Here is a 27,535-nt window from a genome sequence, read left to right on the forward strand (position 1 = left end):
GAGGAGAGTGTAAGTAGTGTTAGTAGTCGCGAGTAAAACACTGGTATACATGTATAAACAATTTGGACACACGCAAATGTTTAGTAGAATTTGACACTTTTGTCTGAGATCCAGGTGCTAAGCTTCTCTTTTTAGGATCATTTTTTAGCATAAGTGCGGAATGCTATTTAGGCCTAATAAAACAACAAAGGAACAAAAGAAAGTACAATGTACACAAAAAGACACTTCACAACAAGACGAACATCCACACGAAAAAATCCTAAACGCAAGTTAAAAAAAAAAAATACTTTTAAAAACATTTACAAAGATTGTTTTCAAGGGAAATTGACACTGGTCTGCAGGCCTGAACAGTGTTACTCCTAGAACTATGAGGTTTGTTCCGCTATCCCCTCACGTTGAGACGATAGCGGAACGAACCTCATAGTTCAAACTAGTACTAGTGCGTACTGAATATAAATGTTTGTCTTTGTTTGTGTTTGACTCAATTGGGCATTGGGGGGGGGGGAATTTTGTGGAGTTCACGCACAAACTAGTTTTGCGTAATTGCATGTTGCGCCATCACTCCTCGGCAAAATAATAACAACAAAAAAAATAAATAACTAAGGCCTTGGCTTTACATGTATACAATATGTTAGCGGCAGTGGACATTAGTATTGGTAATTACTCAAAATAATTGATAGCACAAAATCTTATTTGGTAACGAGTAATGGGGAGCGGTTGGTAATAACTAACATAAAACATTGTGAGAAACGTCTCCCTCTGAAGTGGAGTATTTTTCGAGAAAGAAGTAATTATCTACGAATTTGATTTTGAGAGTTTTATTTTGAGAGGTTTACAACTTGAGGTCTCGAAATCAAGCATGCAAACTCCGTGTGACAAGGGTGTTTTTTCTTTCATTATTATCTCGCAACCTTCGGCGACCAATTGAGCTTAAATTTTCACAAGTTTGATATTTTATGCATATATTGAGATTAAGCAAGTAGGAAGGCTGGTCTTTGACAGTTACCAATAGTGTCCAGTGTCTTTAAATTAAAGAAAACAGTTGACTTGTTTCACTGCATAAAAAAAAAAAAATAATGAATAAACCTTTACCCAACATAGTTAGGGGTCAATTATTCTCTAGTACACTGTCGGACTGTAGTAAGCAGACATAAACCCATGACGAGCCTTCTTTCTTTCTTTACCTTCTTTATAAAAATATAAAAATCAGATGCAATTTGTTTAACTCAATTAAATTATCAAAACAGTGACCAGGCAGACCAGATGATAGTATGTAACTAAGTGAACGAGTTAATCTACAACATACATATTACAAGTATGTTACCTAGCATATTATAGTTTTGTTAGTGTATGCATTGGTTGTCACTGCCATGGAGGAGTACTGTGCACTAACTAAACATGTGCATAATTAATATCAGGGCAACAGATTGATAACCGGTTATTAAACCCCACAACTGGAGTGCAACTCGGGAGACGCGAGGTCACTGAGATGAGGATACACACACTACAGTCAGTGCAGTTATCTTTGGTCATATTTTAAGTTATGTACATATTTAACCAGTATGAAACAAACATAATAATACCTTGAAATATTGGCTGCCACGATGGAGGTGTCTTTTTCACAATATTGGGGAAATAATTAATGGAAAATAGAACCAAAGTTTCTGTCGAATATTTACTTCGCAGTCACATGTGCGGTGGTGGTGGTGTACCGTGTTTACATGACCTATAAATCATGCTGGCTTTCAACTGTGATCTTACCTACACTCCCATTGCGGTAATAACGTTGTACGTGGATTGCAAAGATCATGGTACCCGACTTGAATAGCGCCGCCATCGTTTGGAGTGTGAAATTGGGTAGAAGAGTTAGGGCGTGGTTGTGGGCGGGGTGAAGGAATCAACTCAGCGTATTCAGCGTTAAGGAGGGCGGGGCGGGGGCATTCATAGAGAAATGCTCATGATTATTTTTAATAAGAAAGTGTAAAACGATTACCTTCGAGAGACCAAAATCCGATCGAAAAAAATGGTAGGCCCCAATATAGATGAATTTGCATGGGGTCTCAAGAAAATTAATTCTGGTTTTAATTTACCAATTATATACCTTTGTGTGTTATTACTGCGCACTCGCTACTTCTCCAAGCTCTGTGAATACAATGACACGCATATTAATCGAGTGGGATTCGAACCCTAGACCTTTCCAATTTAAGAGCATACCAACATTAAGACTTCTTTTCACTCATGACACCAGTAACCGATTGAGCTATAAAATAATAATATACATCGAATAAAAAATTATAGCGCACGTATCTACCAAACAAGGTAATCAAGGCGCTGAGTATATACAAACTTTAAGAAAGATAGGTTATTGCAGTGTTTGATTCTGAGACCCAATTGTTTAGCACCTGATAAGGGTTTACAAAGTGCTACGGTGCATACAGCAGCCACCCACCGGGGGCGAGCCCCTTCTCTTTTCGATAAGTGCACTGGCTTATTTAACATGCGCTACTCAACACAAGGGACCAACGGCTTTACGTCCCATCCGAAGGACGAAGCAATGGTCTTGCTTAAGCACAAAAGTGTCACGGCTGGGGATTCGAACCCACATAATATAATATTGATCTTAAATTCTCTTTATTAAAGTAATAATGTATTTTTATATGAAGAAAGTTGTACACAAATGGCTTGACTTCGCACTTGGAAGACGAATGAATGTTCAGCCAATCATTTTATAATCAAATTCGACACACGTGACAGCATCGATACACACTTCTTAATTTTTTTTTATACATTTATGGTTTTTTACCAGTTAATCATGATTTCGCTTTAGGAAAATGATAATTCTTTAAAAGAAGGTCTGTAGTTATCAGTATTTGATCTAGGGCGTACAGACTATAATGTGTACCCGACAATATTAATATTATTTAATCCGCACCGGTAGAAATTAGTATTATTTTACCCGTACGTTCTGTTTTCCAAACTTATTATATACTATTTCAACAAATGAAACAATAACGAGTTGACACATTCTTGTAAAATTATTGTTATTTAATTATTTAATTTAACCTTTTATAATGATGTTGTTTTCGGGCTTATATCATCTGCATAAGTGATATTCTTTGCACAGCATTGTTTTCAAAAGAGAGACAATTCCCCGATGGCCTTGCAAAAGACCGTGAGATGCAATTGTTTCTATTAAGTTAAGGTCTCCATAATTTTGTCAAGTCCGTCTTTCCTTAATGCCAAAACAAATTAGACTTGTACGTGATGTTTGTCCATAGCTGACTTGTGCACTCCCAATTACTGCCAGGGGATACATACACCTCTGGACTATAATGGGTCAAGAATTATTAGCTTTAGTTTGGTCCCTCATCACTCAACAACAAAACCCAGAGAATAAATTATGTTAAGACATGATTGCGATCGTAATCCCAGCTCCCGTACACGTTAAATAACTCATTACTCTCTTGGTAATACTCGAGTGCCAAACACAGGGATCGTTTAATCATTTTTTTGTTTCCCCAATGGACAATCCAACAGAGCGCTAGCTGTGGCGTATTAAAGGCACGGGACACTATTGATAATAATTACTCAAAATAGATGTTTGCATAAAAACGTGCCTAGTAACGAGCAATGGAGAGCTGTTGACGCCATAAACATGTTGAAAACGGCTCCCTCTAAAGTAACGTAGTTTTTGAGAAAGAAGTAATTTATCACTAAAACATTTGAATTGAACTCGAGACCTCAGGTGATCGTCAGGTGAAAGCACACGAGTTTGTACAAGGATATTTTTCTTCCCTTTTTCTCTGGCAACTTCAACGACCAATGAGTTCAAATTTTCACAGTTTTTTTATTTTATGCATAACGTTCAGATACACCAAGTAAGAAGACTGGTCTTTGACAGTTACCAAAGGTGCCGAGCGCCTTTAAAACCCTCTTGCTTGATGTGAGTATTTTATAACATCTCGCCGGCTTGATGGATGTGTTCGTTTTATCAGCTGAAAGCGCGCCCGAGCGCAAGTTTTGTTATTATTTCGCTGTCACTATTTTAACGTGTCATTTTATTGCACTGAGACGTTCTCATCGTGTTTGACATCTTAGAGATAAAATTATAATCAGGGGTCAGTCAGGGGTCAATCTAGAGATCTTTATGTCCCTTTAAGGGATGGAAGGTCATAAAACATTCTTCGTGAGATTGTGAACTTCAATATTTTGATATCACGTAGTGTGTATTTAAAAACATTGTTAACAAGATTGTGAATTGGGATATCAAAGGAGATGTATTGAAAACATTGTTAACGGCATGGTTAATTTTATCATTGATATCACGGTGTGTGTATTTAAAAACATTGTTTACGAGATTGTGAATCTAAATTAGGATATCAAAGGACGTGTGTATATTTAAACCTTGTTAACGGGATTGTTGATTTCATCAATTGATATCACGGTGTGTGTTTTTAACAACATTGTTGACGAGATTGTGAGCTTCAATTTTGATTAAAGCTTTTACCAAAATACACACACCTTTATCAAGGTGTGCGTATTTCAAAACATTGTTAATTTTGATATCAAATGGTGTGTGTTTTTGAACTCGCTTCTGTACAACTCGTAGATGAAGGAAAAATAATTTTACCAAACTATTGTACTGCAGCTGTTGTATTTATCGTTGTTGATGTAATATCGATGAGCCAAGCTCGATTTATAAAAGTGATTTTTGAATACAATACTGGTGTCTGATCTGGTCGCCTGATTGTGTGTAAGTCGAATTGACTATTTGGGGAAATAAATTAAGATAATATTTAACACTGCAAAAACCTGGTTGTAAAAATGTGCACGGTTGTTGTCATAATTATAGACACCCAAGAGAGAATAACAAATAACTAATAGCGTGTTAAAATAACACCAATATATTATTGGCAGAAATAAGTGTTATTTTTGTTTATTCATTTTTTTATATATATATTTTTTTTTGTTAATGCAAGTCGCCAGATACACAAGGCCTTAAGGCCACTTCAAGGTGTGGGCTACATTTTTTTTTCCAGAGGCCGTTGTCACCTACTCCTAGGGCTGAAACAGGGTTACCCCTTTTACAGTCCATTTATGGATGTAGGTTTGGGTATCATCAGTCCGAAGCCTGGTCGGTAGAGCAGAAAGCACTACCTCCACAATTTAACACCCTATGTTGTATTTATTATGTGACAACACCCCATGGTGAAAATGTTAACACCCTAGTCTCTGCATTGTACGTATACACAACATTTGTATTACCTATAATGTACTTGTAGTGGATGCAAATCATTACATTACCGCTGACGTTAACCAAGAAATAAAATAGCTTTACATTTTTATTAGATTTAGTGTGAATAAAGAAATCACTTTAACACTAGAATACCAATTTAATTTAACCAGCTCTGACATCAATAACAGATTCGTATAAAATTGCTCACGAACGATACAAACACTAGACCGAACAAAATAATACCAATATAAAGACAGGTATGTAAGGGGGTAGAAAAAACACTTCATTTGGACAATGTTAAGATTGCAACGATTAGCTTACATTCCACTAATAATCACCCCGTACGTACGTAAACACACATAAGGTGTGTTTGAATCCAATACCCTTGATTGCACACAGCCCTTTGCATCGCAACAATCCTAATTAACCACGAAATTTCACAAGTGGTTGATTTTATGATGGTTCCCCCCTCCGTGAGAAAATGGTCGCTCCCATTCTCCATCTCTCTCTGTCTCGACCCTAATGTTTCACCTCAAGAGATGCGGGAAAGCATAGAGGAGTAATTTCCCATTGGCACGGTGCAACCACTGTGTGTTCCTCATCACCCGTCTCTCTCTCCGTGTGTGTAGTATAGATGGGGATGCTCAGAACATCCCGCTCCCTGTTAGTGCATAATTCGCCTGCCTCATAGATAGCAACTGCACTGTCCTTGATGTGTAGTATAGTAGCAGCAGTATGGTTAGTCAGCAGCATCTCTGAAGCTAAAAGGCCCTCCCATGAAGGTTCTTGTAGCGTGGATTAGATAGCAGCTCTCGGGGAGGAATGCTTTTTAGTTCTTCTTTTTTAGCCGGTAACCCCGTTGTTTTTTAGTCTCAGCATCTTGAAGGATCAATCCATCACGGTGAAATGCTTCGGTGTGATGTCGCAGAGGAAGGTCACGAATGTAATGTTTGCATTCCTCCTAATGGGGGATGAATTTCACGTGCTGTAGTAATGCTCGTTTTCGTCGTTGTTTCGCATTCAGTTTGGATGTATAAAGCAGGTGGTTAGATTGCCTCATCCGTCCAGTAGCCAGTGGATTTTTAAATTATCATCTCAAGACGGAGGAGATGTGGCTGTGGGAACATCTTCTCATGGACCAGTGTCAACATCAAGGTGCTGTGTAAGACATGCATACTCGGAAACCTAGTGAACATCTTGCCATGGTTTGCTCGCAAGGGTATTACTAAAACTTCTCTCTTTATTTGACGTTGACTGATGACTTCAAGAATAAACGGATGCTGATTTGAATTTAGCTAAGTGTGTAATGAAGTATCGATTTACGTTTATAAGATGCTGCTCAAATTTGGATGTTAGAATTATAAATTCGTTTCGTTCTTATTCGCTGTGAAAAACTGGTTACCCACACCGTCAAAATCGCAATCCGGCATCCATGTTCTGCGTTTTATCAGACGCGAAATGGTCGTCGGGCTTTAACCTGGCGTAGCATGACGGCATGGGCAACCTAAGCAGCCAGGAAGACGACAGCTATACTGACGACTCTTTGATGTCAGAACGATCTGCCAGAATGAGGCCGAGTAGAGGTCACAACATACCCATTGAGCCTCCAGCGGCCGACTTAAGTCATCTAACGGAGCAGGAACGAGCCCACATCTTGTCCGTGCTACAGAGGGCGAGGGATTTGCAGACGAGGGATGAACGACGAGTAAGGTAAGGACTTGAACAAGTCTAATAAAAACATGCTTGGCTAGTCTACCGTCCATTCGATACGCCCATTTGAGAACTCACAGCACTCAGCTAAGTTAAAGGGAGTGTACAACACGTTTCGAACCTTCCTTTTTTTAAATGAGGGCACATTATTTTTGTATAAAAAAAACTTCCTAAAATTCATCTTTCAGGAAAACAATATTACAACATTCATATCAACAATCTCGCCATTCACAGGTTTACATTATTTTGGAACCGATTTGAAACAGTGGCTTTATTTTATAGAATGGAGTGTGTTTTAGTTTGTGCAAAATGTCTCACCAAAATGCCGAACACAGATGTTTAAACAATCAGATTGCACTGTTAAGCGTGATCGTTTTCATTATTTACATCTAAGAACATTATTACATGTCATGTTTCCTATTGTCATAATAGTACATTGCCAGGAAAGTTTTAATTATTGCCCAAATCGTGTGATAACATCGCGATCCAGCACTTTATGCCTATACATGGCATCAATACAACAAAACAAATACAAAACCAAGCCTTACAACTGACAATTTGGTTTGTCTCTAAGCAGTTTGAAATGTCGCAAAAACAAAAACAAAACAAAAAACCGGTTGCCGTATTAAAGGTTTCCACTTTTTTTAACGTGGACTCACTGATGGGTGAATGTGTGGGGGGGGGGGGGCTTGGAGGTACGTGCCCTCCATATCCGAAGAAGTGAAACCTCTCAACATCTCTGCGTAGTTGAATTGCACTTGTCGACCATCGAGTAGGGGCTGCACGAGATTGTGGGTGCATGGGGACCCTTCAAGTCACGGTTAAACTATGACCACCTGCTGGACGTTATAGGGAAGTGTTCCTGGATTGGGCTAAAGGGCCGGGGTATACGTGTTTGCCCCCCTCATAGGAGCCTCATAATTATTTACTTTCGTTTATTTTAAGCACCCTTCAAATGTTGGATATCGATGAGGGGTTTGAGTTTCGTGTCCTCAATGCACATTGATGATCCAACCAATCCAACACTCACTCTAAAATGTTTCCCCCGTTCAACCATGGGGGGGGGGTAATTATACCTCCATGGCGGTAGTTTGGTTCAAACAGCCCTTATATAGGTTGAGGCCATAGTGCGTATACGGCCCTGATAAATTACGCCTCTCATGTCACGAAGGCTCAGCCCCGAAATGTCACCCTCTAGAAACAGTGTTGTAAACAACGCCATGAGTGGGAGGTTCTAATGGTACCTCACATTACCTTACGCCTCGATGTCTGGACCCTCATGATACCCTCCAGAGCGGTTGTACCGAGCGGTGGAAATCTATTAGGGGAATAGTAGGAGTAGGACCCCTGGAGAAACCCGCTCGCGTCACCCCGAGGGCCCAAAAGAAAATGCCACCACCCTCTAGATGTGAATGGTTTAAGTAGTAGAGAAGAGGACCCTTGCCTGATAATGCCTTTATACCCCTCGAGGTCCAAACCCTCGAATCAGTACCCCCCCCCCCCCCCTCCCCTTAATGTGAGCAAGTACTCTATGTACTTGTACTGACTAACGGCTTTCGAGTATGATACCTTGAAACCACATGCCTGCCTTTAAATGCCTCGAGACTATTAACCCGCTGAAAGTGTGCTGGATCTTGGGGGATGATGGTCTTGGTGCAAGACGCTCCTGTTGAGCGTTGAGATGGTCAACCTCGGCCCAAATACTCCCAACGCTAGAGGGGTCACAATAGATGAGTGATTTAACAACGTCTTGCGCCAAGACTATGGATGCGAGAGAACTGTTCAATCGCGTGACTCCCACACGTGACAACTTCAACCCCTTAGGGTATATCCCAAATCATGGCCTATAAGTCCAAGCTGCGACTTACATAGGCTACTCCTCTCAGTATGTTGCATTGTATAGATCCCTTTAAATATACAGGCTGACGATGACGAAGCCACAGCCAGCCATAACTCAACTGCGTTTTCGAAAACACCCACCAACCTCCAGTTCCTGAGCACTTTCGGTCGTGACTATCAACATGGGGCGTGGGGAAAATCAACATGCGTGCCTCTCACGCCTCAACATTACCTCTCAGCAACCCTTCTAAAGATTTCAATAAATCAGCCTACGCGCTCTTTATGGAAGCAGATCAGGTGTCGACACTCCCGAATGCCTCTGTAAATACATGCATTTCAGAAGTGTGAGATTGGAGTCAGTAAGTCACGCGATCAGGGGCATCCTCAGTAATACAATACTGAGATCGGAGGATGGTGTTCCCTGCTTGCTCAAGGGAGACCATCTCAAAATTTCGAGGAACAAGAAAATGCCAACATTTTGTTTACTCAAACTACCATATCCTAAGTCTAACATGTTGGTTGTTGAGTTACCCATAGCAAATCACTCTACATGGAATTCCATGAAGTTCGGTTTGGGAGGATTTTAAATATTGATACCATTGTCTACTACTTGGCCTGAGATACCATTGTCAGATGACATCCCTGGGTGAGGGAGTCATTGAAGTTTGTGCATCTGTGCTGAAAAACAGGTACCAATATAGGCATGTGCACACTACGGTCTTAATTTCCGGAGATTGTATTTGTCTGTATGATATTTTAAGGCTGCAGAGACCATCTTTAATCAGTTCATTTATTGGGTTGTCCTAGACTTTACTGTTGATGTTGTGTAAGGTGTTTACCAACAGGGTTTCGTTAATTGAAAGCGTCATGTACATTGAAACTTAGTAACCGACACATTCAGTTTTCTAAATTATTCCGTTTCAAGTGGCGGGTGTTTGTTGTGTGTCCTTTTCACAAATCGTTCAAACAAAATGGCAAATAATTATTTTGTTACGAAACACATATTTTGACATTGGTATGCCTAACTCTGAAGAAATTTACTTCTTTTTTGCATGTCATAATAGTATAATGTTGCGTCGTGAGGAGAAAAACACGAAAGTCTGATATAAATAAACGTTTTCGAAATACTGCATTTCTTCAGAGAAGACAAAATCCTTGAGACAATAATTATTATTGGTAGTCGTAACGGAAATGTTATGGGGAAAAAACAACAAAATGACTGTCAAATCGATAACCACTTTTAGAACGGTTACTTTAAAACCTCCTTGAAACCTACATCCCGGAGGATGGCCATAATCAATCACTGTGTCCTGTTACCTAGTGACGGAGTCATGACATCGCTGCAATTTTGAGATTTCCTGTAATTATGTTAATATCCAGCGGCCATTCTGTATAATAGGTTCAGTTCTACACTGCACCGTTGCAGCGACAATTTGATTGCGCGCGTATAGCACCCGTGTTGAATAACCGTCAGGGCCAAAATTCATGGAGCAGGCTTAAAAAGCAGCAAGCACAACAGCATTATGCTTACCAGAATAAGGGTACCAGCTAAACTACCATGTTACATGTACAATATGTGACTGGTATCCCGCTTATTTCTGCTTAGAAAATCAATTTTAATGAACATTTTAAAAAGCAGCTAAGCACAACAGCATTGTGCTTACCAGAATAAGGTTACCAGCCTAATTACCATGTCACATGTACAATTTGTGACTGGTATCCGGTCAATTACTGCTTAGCAAAAAAAAAATGTGAGGCGATATTTTCTGCTTAAGCAGCTCTATGAAATTGGGCCCATGCAGTTCACAGCATTCAAACAGTTGGACTAAAACAAAAGGAAAGTTTACAGTCCGTCCTCGCTTGACATCGAAATGGGTGAAAACAAAGTTCTCAGTTGACACCAAAATCGTGTGTAGGCGTAATAGCCACCGTGCGTGTGTATTCCGAGAACTAACGAAAACCAATTAAACTGTATTTGGAGGAAACCACGGTGGTGTGTTTTCAATCAATGATGGACAACAAATCGGTCAACCAGAAACACAAATACATGCTCGTAAAAAAATGGAAATATACACTCGGTCATTCACACTTAGCCTATAGAGTCCCGAAAATTTATTTATAATTTTGTTTGGTGCATTTTGTATTTAGAGTACGTAGAAGAAGGTGACATAAATGCTGACTAGTGAAACTTTAAGAAAACATCAGGATGATAACAGCTAATTATAACGCTGTGAAAAAGGCTCGATTTTTCGAAACTGACGTTGTTGTTTTTTAACCTTAGGCCACGACTTGACGTATAATCTCTACGCATTTTGGGTCTTTTGGCGATTGCATTATTAACCTACATAGCCGAAGTCGGGTGCAAATGGCACTAAAGCTAAAAGTTGACAAGCCTAATTCGATTATGTTCATGGATGACCACCCTTGATTACCATCGATTTGCTGGTCCTCCTCGTTAAAAAAAATCCGCTCTTCTTTTTTCCCGCCGGAATATGAGGCAGGAGGTCAAAGTCATATCATACAAACCCACGAGGCTTTAATCAAACCGCGGGGGAAAAATTGTTTTCGTCTCTCCCCCGGCTCTAGATATACATTCTACATCCACGTGGTATAATTAGAAAGCAACCAATCGATGTTCTTATGATTTGACAACACTGAGAAGTATACATACCGATATCAGATACACCTGCATGTGACGTCACAGCTTGTCAACTACCTGGCTTTCGGATACCACTTCCTACAATTAAAAGAGTATCATCTTCATGAAACGATGGATATGAGAACTTGGAGACTTTCCTGTGTTCGGACAAAAGTGTGAACTGTGAACTGTATCCACACGTCTACATGGTGAGTGGGGCGGGGTGTAAAACCTCGGAAAAGTTGCCCTTTTAAAGACTTTTGCATTGGTCGCAGTCTTCGATGAAAATGAAACATGCCCATTTTGAAGGCTATCTTTGGCCGAGAGTCGTGCGCAGCGCGTACACAAGAGTTCACTATTCCACTGTTTGTCATCAAAGATGGCGGTTATCGACGTCATGTGTTATCCATCCTTATAAGTGCATATATCTTATTCTTCTTTATCTCCGATGGAAATAACTACTGAGCAACTTGCCTCTGTTTGGTAAACTATTATCGTGTATCGTTCCAAAAAAAAACTCCCTCTCTCTCGGACTCTCGAAATGTGTTTATTTGTGGTATCAAAGTTGTGCTTGAATCTTTAGCAAAGAGAAGCCGCATTTAACTCGTCATAATAATGAAAATTATCATGTTTGTTTCATATTGGCGCACATATCCTTAGTTCTTAAAGGCGCTGACATCATCATTGGGTTTTTTGTGGCATACTTTTAGACCAATCCTCTAATTTTTCCAACTCCCTGTGGAGTGTACAAGCCCAAGCTGATTAAATAAGCGCTAAGGGGTTTAACCCAACAGCCCCCACACATGGGTTGAGAGAAGCAATTATGGTTAAGTGCCCAAATCAAGGACACAAGACGACCAGGATTTGAACCAAGATTATTCGACCAACAGCTTATTAAGAGTACATTTGCTGCTTGATGTTTCTTTGTTTTTCTGTCCTCTCAAAACAACGTGCCCGACATAAAGGGGTAATGGGGCCAGTCACATCGATCTTGATATAACAAGAATTGGCAGAATTAAACACAGCTGTCATTTCTACCTCCATGATCATTAAAATGTTAACAAGGCAACTATGAATATAAGACAAACAGTAACGACAGCAATCGTCATATCCAGAAAGGTGTTTTACTCAATCAGTATCAAAATCCACCAAAAGCCAATGGAAACAGTGCACAAGAGTTCATAGGTATTTTAGCAGCTGTATAACGAAAGCGGTCAGAGCGTCGTGGGCGTTTTGTCTGATATTTTTATCAACAAGATTATGGCGCGAAAGTAGCTTTGTCGCCCATGGAGTTATTCTAAGTGGATGAGATTTAGGGTCAGTATAAAGAGATAACCCATCCAGCGCATACATAAACGTTCACCGTAGACGCTGCCGTATTGGGTTTCTGTGTACATACTCAAGTCAGAAAACACAGCTGTGTGTAAAATGGTCAGGACTCTTTCACTTATGACGTTCTGAACAGACTACTGCAATACAGGGAATCAGACGGTGTCTGGATATGCTAGTCGACGTATACCTTTTATAAGTTTGCAAGGAAAGTTTTTAGAATTAAAGGGGCACATTTGATATGCAATTAAAATTGGAAAGATAAATTAAAAGTAGAGTAGCACATAAAGTTCCCCGAAGACGTTTTGGGGGTATAATTTCATGATTGAACATGGTCCGTCATTTTGTAGGACCAAATTGTCGACTCAACAAAACGGCAGATCATTATTTTTTATTGTGTTTTGTAGTATGTTTTGTTATAGCTGCATTTCCAGCAGAGGAAAATTTATGTTTTTTTTTATCATTACAATTAGGTGTTTTATAGTACAAGAACAACCTTTAAAGGTGATAGCGAATACTAATATGTACAGCTTAAAACGAGAATTTAACAATTTACGATAATTCAATTTAAATCGTTGCAGCCAGTGGACGTAGCCTTAGCCTATAGCCAAAGTCACTTGCTTCGGGCGCGGTCTTAATTAATTAAATTATCACGAAGATAATCTGGTATGCGTGTGTTTTACTTGATGCATGATACATAGTGTTGGTCATGCCGTTGCTTGCATGATGTTACTAACAGTTTCTGGCCTGAGGTTTATGAAATGGTCCATCGGTCAACAGAAACAGACACAAATATCAGATGAACAAAGTAAAAACATATCATTTCGTTCAAACTGCTTGGAATGAATCACCTTGCCATTTTCAAAACTGCTGTTGCAGCATCTCTTTAAAGAGCGTCTTGAAATTTTGGAGTCGGTAGCGAACCATAATATAATAGGCTTACTAATAAGCCTCAACATGGTTGAAATGGTTGGACTCAACGGGGCATGATGAGACTTGAATACTAAATTAGTTTTATTTATGGCGATCAATCGGTGATAAGTGTTCCGTTAGCGTTCAAAGGTGTCTACAAGAAGAAACACCTTCTGGATCATAACTGACCCAAATTCCGGGATCCAACTAGAATCTGACCATTTCTGGGTCAGGCTGAACTAGAAACTGGCTTTTAAAATAGTTTGAATAGAATTGAATTAGTTTTATTTATGGCGATCAATAGGTGATAAGTGTTCTGTTAACGTTCAAAGGTGTCATTATACACTCTAAAAAAAATAAAATAAAATAAAACACATCCTGGATCAAATTGACCCAGATTCCAAGTTCCAACTGGAAATCCTGACCCATTCTGGGTCAGGCTGACCCGGAAACTGGTAAACACACAACCTTTGGCTAAGGATTTCGTCTTAGTTGACTCATTTCTGGTTCGTTTTGGACATAGAGATTCCGGTCCTCTGCTTTAGAAAAACATCAAACAGCGTCAACACACATCATTAAACAAGCAAATTAGCTATGACTCCGTCTCATTTTGACTATATTCTGACCCATTTTTGACCTGGTTAATCTGCTCTAAAAAGACAATGGTCGTGGGTTCCCATCCCATTGAGTGAGTCGGTAAAGTGCTGAGTATACAGTGCTTTAACACACATCTTAAAACACAAGCAATATGACTAATATCTCGTTAATTATGGTCTCATCTTTTTCCTCACAGGGATCTTGAAGATGACTTCTCAAACTATGCTGCCTCTGTCCTCCAACGTTCATCCGACGCTACAACAACGGCAGAGGTCGACGCAGCGGCCGGGGCAGCGCCGGTCAAACAGCGTGACCTGTGCCCTATATGCCACCAGACTGAACTAATACCCGACCCCCAACCGGGTACTGCCCAGGAGGGCCTATCATGTGGAGACTGTGAGCGTATTGTGTGTCTACAGTGTGGGTTTTACACGCCAGCGATTACGTCAGATGTAAGTTTCAATAACTTCTTAGATGTTTAAAACCCGATCTATTGTAAACTCATAGTCACTTCTCTCCCATCTTTCCCGAGTTAAGTGTTGGCGTTATGTGTTTGTACGTGTCATTGATGTGGGAGCGGTCTGGAACTCACACTCCTTTTTTAGAGCAATTGTAAAATATCGAACACGCATTGAACGTTTGCTGACTGTATGTGATGTTTTCAACCCGTTGCCGGTAGGAGCACGTAATGTTAACACATAAGATGCTTCGCTGCTACACACGAGCTCTTCATTTGTCTCGGCTCTGTGATAACAAAAACACATCTTAAAGCCATTTTACACTTTCGGTATAGAAAAAAATTTAAAAGTTCACAGATTTACAAATAATTTACAGGGTTTACAGAAGGTAATGGTGAAAGACTTATCCTGAAATAATTATTCCATGAAATGCTTTACTTTTTGAGAAAACATTAAAACAATATCAATTCTCGATAGCGAGAATTACGGATTTATTTTAAACACATGTCATGACACGGCGAAACATGGGGAAACAAGGGTGGGTTTTCCCGTTATTTTCTCCCGACTCCAATGACCGATAGAGCCTAAATTTTCACAGGTTTGTAATTTTATTTTTATTTAAGTGTGGGCCTTGGACAACACTGTTTACCGAAAGTGTCCAATGGCTTTTAACAAAACAACTCCAAACATCCATTTCATTCCTAGAGAAAACATCCATACAATTCTCCAGACATTGATTGAGAGTTCAATCAAAATCGACAGCCAGGAAATGTGTGTATCAATTTACAATTGTCAATGACCAAAGCAACGATCAGCGGTCTCCCTTGCTCGTACCCAAATAGTTCCATGTCAGTGTTGCCTTATGCTCTCCTCATTTTGATGAAACCACTGCTGACATGTTTTTTTGTTAATAATTTGTAAGATACAGTAACTCTTCAACTCGAGTGAGTATGACTAGACATGCTTTCACACCGTCTTAATTAACTTGGGCCCAACCATCAATCCAAACAGCCGAGATAATTTCCATCGAGACACCGGGATTCAGATAATAATGCGTCTGGGTACGAAGATCACTCTCTGAATGACGCTCTTTGACGTTCAAATTGATGATATCTCTAGTACAGCGATATCGTGGCTTTATTCATAAAAAAGGTTTATAATTGAAGATCACTCGCTGTATGACGCTCTTTGACGTTCAAATTGATGGTATCTCTATCAATAGAATTGGTTTATTCATAGATAAAGGTTTTAAGGTTAGTTGAAGATCACTCCCTGTATGACGCTCTTTGACGTCCAAATTGTTGGTATCTCCAGTGATAGCGTTGGTTATTATTGCTACATGTTTATGCAACACTAAAGCTTTGTCCCTTGCCTGAACTGCTGCGGTGTGGACAAACACTTGAGCCAGACTGATTCCCTTATGGGGGTGGGTGATGGGGGTGGCTGACAGTTTTAGTATATTCTCCTTCCCGAAGGGTTACATCCTCAACGGCTCGTGAAAGTGTTTACTTTTTTAAATTGATAAACAAGTGCAAACTTCTGAAAGCTCTTTGCCTATCGTTATATTTACCGTTACCTAACACGTAACCTAATCTGGCATTTACCTTAGCCTAACATCATACCTTTACAAAGCCAACATCACACCTTTACTTGACATTTACCTTTACCTGTAACATACCTCAATCGTAAAATGCTATAGGCGAAAGAATCGTGTACAAACATGGTTTAATGTACGACTGTCAACGATGTGTCGGACTGTATGCCAAATAAACTTTGAAATTGAGAATGTTCAGTAGAATCGTGTACAAACATGGTTTAATGTACGACTGTTAACGATGTGTCGGCATGTATGCCAAAACAAACTTTGAAATTGAGAAGGTTCAGTAGATAATCATATAAAATCATTTACGTTGTTCAGCATATTGTTGCAACATTAATTGTTGATGCAGTATTCTTGAATACATATGTTAACTTTTTCTCTAATCGCTGTTTCACTATACATCCAGCACCGGGTATAAGAATTCCTATACTTAAAATGCAAGTCTGATTCACAAAACCTATTTCAAAACAGACATGTCCCTTTAAATCTCAAACAGATATGTACCTCACAGTACTTAGAAATAAATTTAGATACCAAGTTTACACCATTGATCCATTGGACTATTCAAACAAGAAACTGGCAAGGTTTAAGTTTCAAGTTAAACTACCCCCCCCCCCCCCCCCACCCCGTTTCCGGGTTAAGAAAATAAAACTGAGACAGTTAACACGCCATGTTTTTCTTACCCAGTAAAGTACATTGTAAATATAGCCTGGTGACACCGGCATTTATTACTGGGTTGTATTTAATGTTCACACGTATGGGTTATTGATCAGGCTAGAGTACCATCCACTACTCACAGTAATGATAGACCTATAGACATGGGCAGTGAAGAAACCTAATTAAGATGGCTGACTAAATGTAGCCATGCGTCTTTATCGATCTTGCGCATCGATAGTAATATTATTATTCCCCTCTACTCAAACTCGGAGCAAACATCGCCCGAATCCAGCGCTGTGCTATAGGCTGAGCTCTGATATATAATTATAAAACACTCTTCAACGTTTGAGATAGAGCTTCTGAAAAAGAGAGAACTTTATGCCTGGAGAAACCAGAAGTTGTTTGTGTTCAATCATGCAACATTTGCACATCTATTTCATTTGATCCCTCTTTTAGTGAATTAAGATACCATAATATTTTTGACTGCTGGATCAAATTACAAGCCGAGTTGTACAATGGTTTTGAATAAAACTCCGTCAAAATATTTTCTCAGCCTCAAATATCTTCAAAACACACACAAGATAACGGATTCTAGACGTATAAGTCTACGTTTGCAAGCAACAGTTCCCTAAAAAAAAAATATGTGCACACAATGCAAAATGTGATACTTTGAAAGACAAGCAAAACTACATCATACGGCAAATTTATACTCTTCAGTATGTAAGGGGAATTACATTTACAGGTCATGCGAGTCCAATTTTATATTCACATAAGGAGAGAACGATACTCAATGGAAAGGGCAGGCAATTACTTATCCTCATTCCTTTTATTACCCTATATGAACTACTGTAGAGCCAGTCCGTCAAATATGCCCTATTACTAATGGATCTCCTTTTTATTTTTTATTTTTTCTAGTCATGAGTTGGTCTTACGTGCCCAAACTATTCCTCACGTAATGTACTTTTTTTGCCTTTCGATTTTTAAATTCAGACTTGATATTAACTGTTTCGATGCGTATATAGACTATAAATTGGGTTAACAGCTCATCATTAATCAAAACCTGGTTAATAATTTTCTCAATGAACTTAAAAACTTTGTTAAAAAATTTTTTTTTTTTAAATTAATCTAAAATTAATCTAAAATATCACAATAACACCTCTATGTGTGTTTAAATTACACCGGCCAATTAATGTTGTGCCAACCCAATTAGCCTTTTGAGGCATGGTGGACACTATAGGTATCTCAAAAAAGCTTATTACTTAGGCCTACTTTGCTCGAGATTATCTATTGGAGGTTATAATTCGTTTCATATTGCCTACTGGCATAAAAGTGCAACCACCCAGCGGCGTAACCAGGGTGCACAGGTGCCCAATTAAGGTCCTCGGTTTTCCTGTGTGTTTTGTTATGAGTTTTGATCCGACAAACCATAACTTTTGTAAAGGTGTATGGGGGATTGGATGCTTTGGAAATAACATGCCCCCCATTATGCACTTGAAAAATAACATGAATAATTCGTACCTACATGCACATAACAGTATTCAGAGGATATTGCACGTTTATAGTAGAAATATATTTGCACAGTTTGGGGGTTTGTAAGTATCGTTTGCAGAGAGAGGGAACTTTTAGCCGCGGAACCTCGGCATGCCTACACCGAGAGAAGTATCGATCGGACGGGGTGTTTCTCACCCCCTCTCCCCCGGGATCAATGACGCATGATTCTCGCTCAAACTAGGGTCTAATAATACAAACAGGGGAGGCCCAACCCTGCTTGAAAAAATTCCTGCAAATTAGAATTGCCATCCTCCAAAAAATCCCCCCTTTATTTTAAGGATTTCCTTTTTTGAATCGATTTAGAAGAACAAAACTTCCCCATTGAAAAAGCACTACGACAGTGGCAATTTCATAGTGCAGAAAACAAAATTGCAGCCCTTTGCTTTGTGGGGGGGGGGGTGGCTGATGTTCAGTATGGTGTGAACTTATTAACTGCATCTGCCTCGCCTCTTACCGCCTATGAATTTATCGGTTCGATAAATATTTATTGCGTTTGTCTGTTTATATTTCACCTCATAAAAAACAGCAGTTTGTCGAATATAGCACAAACTCTACGACTTTTGAGTCAAGTTTTGCACATTGGTTTTCAAATAATTCAAATTTATTAAATCGACAACACTCTGTTTAATATCTTTGGTTCACAGGTGGGCAACACGCTTCCCTATAAAGTCAAAAAAAAAAAAGGATCAACCATTCCAAAGCGTAAAGAGTTTAGTTGGACACCTGAAAAGGTCAAGTTTAGTGTGGCGCACAAAGTGTGTTCCCCCCACAGTACCCCCACTCCTCGTTATCATCACAACTGCCCATACTGGGAGCTTAAAAGCCCAAAACGTTTCAAATAACAGCGTCTTTCGTCATATTATGGAATGCCACCCGGATAATGTTGAAGTAAAACAATTACGGCAAGCAAGTACAAACAAAACAAATACCATTCTACTAACCGTGCCGATTAAGCCAACACATTCACCCTTTAAGGCGACGAACACTTCAAAAACAACTCTTTGAACATTGATAGTGCTGAAATAGAGTTCTTATGCACCCGTGATACAGCCTGCTGTTATAAAGTCATAGAGTGCTTTACAATAACCTGAAATGATAAATATAGTTTTCTTAAAAAAAAAAAAATCATGAAATGTCACGACATTTAATTTTTACGAAGTGTAAATTTGCCGCGATTGAACTGCGATTCTTAAACTTCCCTTCTCACGAACCGGACACTGGTGATATTGCTACGCGGAGCCATGTTCTTCCATTCAAGCCTGAATAACGACCGCGGAGTGCAGATGGATTGCGTATAATGAACTCAGTATCGGGTCCATATACGAGGGGGTATTATGGACATGTGGTGTGAAGGGCAATCTGAAAGATCGGGCAATATAATGTAAGATGTAAAGGGCAATAGTATAACTTAAGATGTTGAATCCCGTGGCAGAGTCATTAAAGTGATCACCTGGGATCTCATTAAGGTCAGCACAGCGCACTAGTTAATTAGACACAACGCACTGGTGTACTTTTTTAACCATTGGCATCACACTTGTCATTTCGACCTTTGAAAGGCAGTGGACACTATTGGTAATTACTCAAAATAATTATCAGCATAAAAGCTTACTTGGTAACGAGTGATGGGGAGAGGTTGATAGTATAAAACATTGTGAGAAACGGCTCCTTCTGAAGTGACATAGTTTTCGAGAAAAAGTGATTTTCCACGAATTTGATTTCGAGATCTCAAGTTTAGAATTTGAGGTCTCGAAATCAAGCATCTGAAAGCACACAACTTCGTGTGAAAAGGGTGTTTCTTTCTTTCATAGTTATCTCGCAACTCCGACGACCGATTGAGCTCAATTTTTTACAGGTTTGTTATTTTATGCATATTATGTTGAGACGCACTAAGTGAGAAGACTTGTCTTTGACAATTACCAATAGTGCCCACTGTCTTTAAAGGACTTGAGCAGGTAATATTCCTATGGAGAATCTGTACTGATAAAATCAGTAAGTCTTCCGACTGAACAATGACAATTCTGTTCTTGATAATGACCAATTCTCCACTCTGATTACACCAACCGATGCACACATAGCGTCAGATAACGTACATTGTACAAAATTAACATACTCAGTCAAATGTTAATTTCGTACTAATTGGTTCAAGTCATCGCTGCACATCGTTAAAGGCACTGGACACTATTGGTTATCACATTTGTAAGCATAATACCCTAATTGGTAACAAGCAATGGAGAGCTGTTGATAGTGTAAAAGATTGAGAGAAACGACTCTCTCTGAAGTAACGTAGCTTTTGAGAAAGAGGTAATGTCTCACTCAAAATAAGACTTCAGACCTGAAACATTTTATTATGCACCTGAAAGCACACACGTTCAACAGGGTGGTTTTGCGTGTGTTTTTTCTCACTATTCTCTTGCAACTTCGATGACAAAAATTTAGTCCAAAGATTTGTTATGTTATGCATAGTTGGGATACCAATTGAGAATACTGGTCTTTAAAAATTAACGAAAGTGTCCAGTGCTTTTAACACAATTTGTACATATTATGAGTTGACTCATGTCATGTGACTCATGGCAACAATAGCTGACTTAGTCAAGGGCCATCAATCATAGATCCTCACAGGAGATAATATTGCTCCTTTCTGTCAGTTTTTTTTTTGATGAAGCACATCTCAAACTCACAATCCCTTTCCCGGAAATCCAAGTATATTGGTGACTAAATTAATTGCGTGGTGGAAATATGTATGATTAATTCTTATTGGTAAATGGTGTAATATTATCTTAAAAATTTGCGTTAGTCGTTGTGGTATCCGGTAATAGATTGGGTTAATATCATATTTTTGTCATGCAATAACACAGTATTGTAGTGTTCAGTACATTTCATAATCTGTCTTTCATCTTGTATTTTGGCAGGAAAATTCAATGTGATTCATATTGGAGCCTGTGCTTTTCACCAAAAGTGATGATTTGACAAAATTATGACAAAACTTAGATGTTTCAACAGTTGAATTGGTCAATTTCATTTAAGGGTGGTTCAAACTGTATAGTCTTTTGATACAATGTATTCATAAACAAAAACACAGTAAAAATGACTCATAATTCGTCCAAGGTGCTTTAGACGTATGACGTGTAGAAATGGTAAAAGAAAATCCCATTTCAAATGTACTGTGGCGTAAACCCATCATATCTTTGCAACTCTTCCATTACATATTGACACAGATTCTCTGAAACCTCCTTGCCCTCAAAGTGTACGATTCGCGGCTTTCAATCCACAAAGAACTCACTTCAATTTGCAGATGACGTGGATCTTGAGAAATTCAGATTTTGCTGTTTGGGAAAGCTTTGACAGTGGTAATTTCACCACCCAGTAGTCTGGTTGTAGACTGTTAGCAGATGAGGTGTCTACACGCATTGAATCAATGAGAGCTCGTTTGATATGGACAGAGGAACTGAGTGGTACAACACCCTTGTGATGAAGTATCTTATTAAAGACCGACATGTTGTTTTCATGAGGGGGAGTTTTGTTTTTGTTTTGTTTTTACATTGGTGATGATTTTTAAGTACGTTTTCTATACAGAATAGATTTAATACTGGCGTTAGTTGTAATTAATTGAAGAAGAACATTCCAATGAAAAGACAACGTTGGATCCACACCATTTTTGTGTGTTTTGATTGACTAGGCAATAAGACAGTTTCCTGATGATGTCAAACAATCTACCTTTTTGTACACAATTTGAGTTATTTATTTCGCGCTCGTTCGGCTTTTTGCGAACGTTTTTATTCACAACATACAACATAGATTAACTTCAAATATATAAATACTGCCTTTTTACGGGCACTTTATAGAGAGCTTGTGGGACGCAAACTGCCACTATCCCAAACAAGGAGTATTGATGTCAAGTATCATATCGTCAAATTATATAGCACAATGGTTTTAGCCTGTTATAACAATGACCCCCAACGTAAAAGAGTTCCGTTGACGTTTAACTGGATGTTGCTTTCCATATAGGCCGGGGGTTCCATTACATTCGAACGGGTTGAGCAGCACTCCCTTTTCCCCCACCAACACACTTCTTCCTGCCCTTTCCCCCTCTATACACAACAGAAAGCTACAACCAAGGGCGGGTTACAGAAAGCGATAGCCGCCTTCGGAAAACAGATTTTTCCCAACAAAAATATTATGAAGTACAAACAACAGTTGTTTTAAAACAAAACCAGGACACACGACCCACGGGGCCTTCCCGTGTACCGATGGAATCTGTGTTAACAGGCGACACTTTTTCCTGGCGGTTTTCGGTGTCGTCTCGACTCCTCATGAACGTGCTCTGGAGCTGCTTAGCTTCATGGCATGTACCGAGGAGTCTTATTTCTGTTATTGAGAGAAAAATCCATAGACTGCCCAGCATTATGTAGATTAAAATGGCGAGCGCGATACGGTAACGGGCCAAATAAAAGAGGAACGTGTTTAGGGTACTCTCTCTTTGAAAACAAAAGGGAGGACTTTTTTTCTGGCCGCTCGACTTATTTTTTTATACAAACAGCTGGGTTTTTTTTCAATAGGATTGTTTTGCTGAGTACGTTATATTCTTTGATTTTGTCCGAAAATTCTCCTCTTTTTCGGGGAAAATTGTCATTCAAAAGGAAAGGAAAACAAGGAGACTACTTCTAAAGATGAAACGGTCGGTGACGTGAAACATGTTTTTATCTTTATTTGGCCTACCGTTTTTTTTACGGTATGATAATAACCGGGCAGTCATGCGCTGGTGAAGACGCAGTGTGCATAAGCAATGACGGTAAGGTGTGCACTATAAAAATGCCATCTTTGCATGGGCTATTTATACAGATGCTCGTTTGGTTATTTATCTGTATTACTGAAGTATTAAATATCGTGGTTTTATCATCTATACAGATGTTGCCGTATTGAATGATATTACTCATTTAATGTAAGTACTAAAAAAAAAACAGGAAGCAAATTTGCTGGATCGTTTTTGTAGCAAAGGTAATTAGTTTCAATGTTTATCAAGTATGAATAATGTCTGAAAAGAATATTTTTCAAAAAGGCCACTTGAACAACTAAGATGAAAAGACCTATTTGAATACAGTTATACTAAAATTTGAAAGTTATTGCTTTTTACGTAATTATTTATTATTTATTTATGTTATTTGTCAATAAATAATTATTGCTAGATCAAATTAACATACTCCTCAAACAATCTGTAGCTAAACCTTACAAGTTATGGAGTTGTGTTGTGATCACAGTTTACATTCCGACGTGATTTTTGTTTTGTATAAATTGGTTCGCCCTGCATACATCCCGATATGTTAAACGCCACACTCTCTAACATTATTGCAGGTGTTGTCAACAACTCATTAGGTGTGAGAAGAGATCAATCCGTAAAAATCATTATAATAGCCCTTTTCGAAACCACGGTTATGGCTCTAGATTCGGCCCAGGATAGCTTGGCCCCGAGATTGTTGAGGCTATTGCGTGTGCTTTGCGAACGCGCTCAGGGCTTCAGACGAGAAGACGGAGGCTGAAGCCGAACCCAAAGCCAAGGTTTCGAAAAGGGTCTATAAGAGTGGCCTCGAGCCAAACAGGTTGACTCTCAGGAAGGCAAATATTAGCCCTAAAGAGGGCGTAAGTGCACCGGGGCTCTGCTGGCCTTTGATCTTGGATTTTCTTTCTCTCTCAACCAGCCAAGGGTTTTGCTAAACGTCGCCAATTTGTCTACATCACAGGAAATTAAGTCCTTTACATAAAATCGGAATCTTTCTGGAGCCTTTTTGCGATTTGTTGATGAAGTGAAGGTCTGAATATTAATCTGACCGTCCCATGCACGAGGAAGTATTTGTTGTTTTTTAAATCCAGGTGACTTCATTTAATGTAGTCACCCAGAATTATTTAAAAAATCACGGCAAGCATTTCGTAGTTTCGTGGAGTTATTATTTTTTTGGCGGAAGAAGGTAATTGAATTTTCCCGGTGGTTTGCAAGTATAAATAAACACACTCAAACATTCAATTTATACAAATTAATAGGATCATAGATTGGCCTGTGTCGACGTTGATGTAGGCCTATGTCGGCAACATTATGAAGAAAAATACAACAATCGTCTCGTGTGTGAAGCAGATTTGTTTGATCTTCAAATGCCCTTGTCGACAACGATTAGACGAAAATGCTCGTTCAAAATCAGTTAGCTTATAAACGATATAGGCTATTTTTTTCTTGACATTCACCAGACATACATCTTTAAAGACAATGAACACTATTAGTAACTGACAAAGACCAGTCTTCTCACTTGGTGTATCTCAACATATGCATAAAATAACAAACCTGTGAAAATTTGAGCTCAATTGGTCGTCGCAGTTGCGAGATAATAATGAAAGAAAAACGCCCTTGTCACACGAAGTTGTGTCCTTTATGCTTGATTTCGAGACCTCAAATTCTAAATCTGAGGTCTCGAAATCAAATTCGTGGAAAATTACTTCTTTCTCGAAAACTACATCACTTCGGAGGGAGCCGTTTCTCACAGTGTTTTCTACTATCAACCTCTCCCCATTACTCGTTACCAAGTAAGGTTTTATGCTAATTATTTTGATTAATTGCCAATAGTGTCCACTGCTTTTAATATGGAAAACACTCTCACAGCGAAGTTCAAAATTTGCATAATAATTGCATTTCCAAGAATTTACAAAGCCGGAAACCCCAAGAGTTCGGCCTTGAATTATTAAATAATTAGAATTCCTTATTAGATTAAAGAACTCAAATATTTAAATGAAGTACTTGGGATGATAATCATCATAAGAATGTTGTTATATTATTTTTGATAATGATATGATATACATAAAAAGTAAATATATTGACAAGTGGTGACGGTTCAGTTGGTTGAGCTTTCCACTCTAGTCAAATCTTCTTTATTCAACACAAACCTATTTTGATTTTGTTTCAACTCATATACACCGATGTGTATTAACACTTTATTCTCAGCATTTTCCCGAGCTCTCTGGAAACAGGCATATTACTTGGGTGAAATTCGAACCCATGACCTTTGCAATTCTATAGACCAGTGTGTTACTAACGATTACCGAGATTGCCTGGTAGCTAGAGGCAGTTCGAATCCAAACTTACTTAGAAATTACCCAGTCAGATTCCCTCGTCTATAGTTTATTAGTTAATTTAACATTTGCTTTTGATGATGGATGATCTTCGAGGGCGTGATCACATAAAGGAGATGTTCATTGCTTGCTAAAGACTGACCTGGGATAGATTTTCTCTCTTTCTTTTATGAAGAGAAAAACAAATATAGACACAGAGACAGTATTTACCCAAGTGTTCTAAGCAATGGGGATCACTCTCGGATATCGGGGCGACTGTAGTCAAACCAACACGTCACAGTGAAGGAGTTAGAGCCACATGTCCGCCAAGTCTGCACGGACGGGCCAAGACCGGACCTACAGAGCAAACAATCATCAGCCTGTTCGTCCAGTGGACGGGACGTAAAGCCGTTGGTCCCGTGTGTTGTGTAACGCACGTTGAACCCAGTGCACTTGTCGAAAAGAAAAGGGGTTCGCCCCGATGTTCCTGGTTTGATTGGCTGCAAAATTGCACCACAGCACCTTGTAAATTATTACACGGTACTATGTTAAAGACAGTGTAGGCGAGATAATATTGAAAGAAAAAACACCCTTGTCACACGAAGTTGTGTGCTTTCAGATGCTTGATTTCGAGACATCAAGTTCTAAGCTTGAGGTCTCGAAATCAAATTCGTGGAAGATTACTTTTTTCTCCAAAACTAGGTCACTTCAGAGGGAGCTGTTTCTCACAAAGTTTTATATAACCATCAACCTCTCCCCATTACTCGTTTCCAAGTAAGGTTTTATGCCAATAATTATTTTGCGTAATTACCGATAGTGTCCACTGCCTTTAAAGGGAGTACGTCTCATAATTCAAACGTAATCCCACATACCTTGCAGGACAACATTGTACGATGAAGCGCCTTGAGCACCACTTAGTGACAGATAAGCGCGCTATTAAAAAAAAAAAACTATTTTTATTCATTGATCATCAAAGTCTACCTCTTATCCACAACATGTTCGGACACTTTGTGACGTGCATTCTGGCCGGTAATGACCGTGTACTGTTTTTAATCATAGTTACTCCTCTCAACCTCTGTATATAAATGACCCCTTTGTGACGCATCAAGTCTGATAGTAGTTGCTGATGTACAAAATAAACCACGACTCTGACATTTTAAGCTGCAATGACAAACTATTAATTTTGTGAAAAGGGAACCGAAACGTATACTTCAAATGTAAGCCGAACAAATTGAAACGGATGTCCACCCTTGGCATTTTAGTAGATGCATCTATTATTTCAAGGTTGCGGAACTTGATTGCGCTACCGACTATTTGGTCATGATGTTCCATGGCTATGTGCAGTATCAATGCAGTGCATACGCAACCCAATTACATAAAGCTGATAGGCGGAAAAAACTGTTTGACTAGTTATTTTGCTAACAACACTGAAACTTAATATTAATTTGGTTGGTTACAAGCAATATTCTGCTGTGCTTAGCATGTAATGCTAACAGGATTTACAAAACTGTGCCCTGATGTTCAGAACATTTTTCACTCCATGCATAAACGGTCCGGTTGTATTGTTTTTAAATAAAATGAACATAAATGGACACACCGCGATGAATCCATTATAGTGTCCAACGATTTTAAACCTGCACAAAAATGTTAATTGTCTGACCTTTCGGCACGATGAGTCTTTCTCGAAGGCTAAAGAAATTTGCAACAGCTTTTTATTCTATTTTCTCAATTCCAAACCTGGAAACAGAATTAGCCTCATGCAAACTGCTTACCAACAAAAAGAACGTATGGTCTATATGCAACCCTAAACTTGTTTTTTTTTTGCAATTCTTAACCTGTTAATGTAAATGAATTATGGAAGTTGTGCAACAGTCATGAAAGGTCGGCCAGTGAGACTTTCATGAACTAGTAATTAACTA

General features: G+C 38.9%; 2 protein-coding genes across 7 annotated transcripts in view; one reads left to right on the top strand and one right to left on the bottom strand.

Annotated features, from left to right (window-relative positions):
- The window catches only part of LOC139950591 (ADP-sugar pyrophosphatase-like), a 59,819-nt gene extending 58,105 nt beyond the window's left edge, over positions 1 to 1,714 (bottom strand). For 5 of the 6 annotated variants that reach the window (XM_071949355.1, XM_071949370.1, XM_071949362.1 and 2 more), the window contains exon 1: positions 1,584 to 1,714. The gene's annotated coding sequence lies outside the window, so the exon portion shown is untranslated. The remainder of the gene's footprint in view (positions 1 to 1,583) is intronic. The other variant, XM_071949387.1, reaches the window with a different exon arrangement.
- Positions 1,715 to 6,731: 5,017 nt separating this feature from the next.
- Positions 6,732 to 27,535, top strand: part of LOC139950066 (uncharacterized) — a 39,946-nt gene continuing 19,142 nt past the window's right edge. Inside the window, exons 1-2 of the mRNA XM_071948702.1 lie at positions 6,732 to 6,946; positions 14,458 to 14,713. Of these exons, the coding sequence (XP_071804803.1) occupies positions 6,732 to 6,946; positions 14,458 to 14,713 (471 nt within the window). The remainder of the gene's footprint in view (positions 6,947 to 14,457; positions 14,714 to 27,535) is intronic.

This window comes from Asterias amurensis, chromosome 2, assembly GCF_032118995.1.
Source record: "Asterias amurensis chromosome 2, ASM3211899v1".
Classification (NCBI taxonomy): domain Eukaryota; kingdom Metazoa; phylum Echinodermata; class Asteroidea; order Forcipulatida; family Asteriidae; genus Asterias; species Asterias amurensis.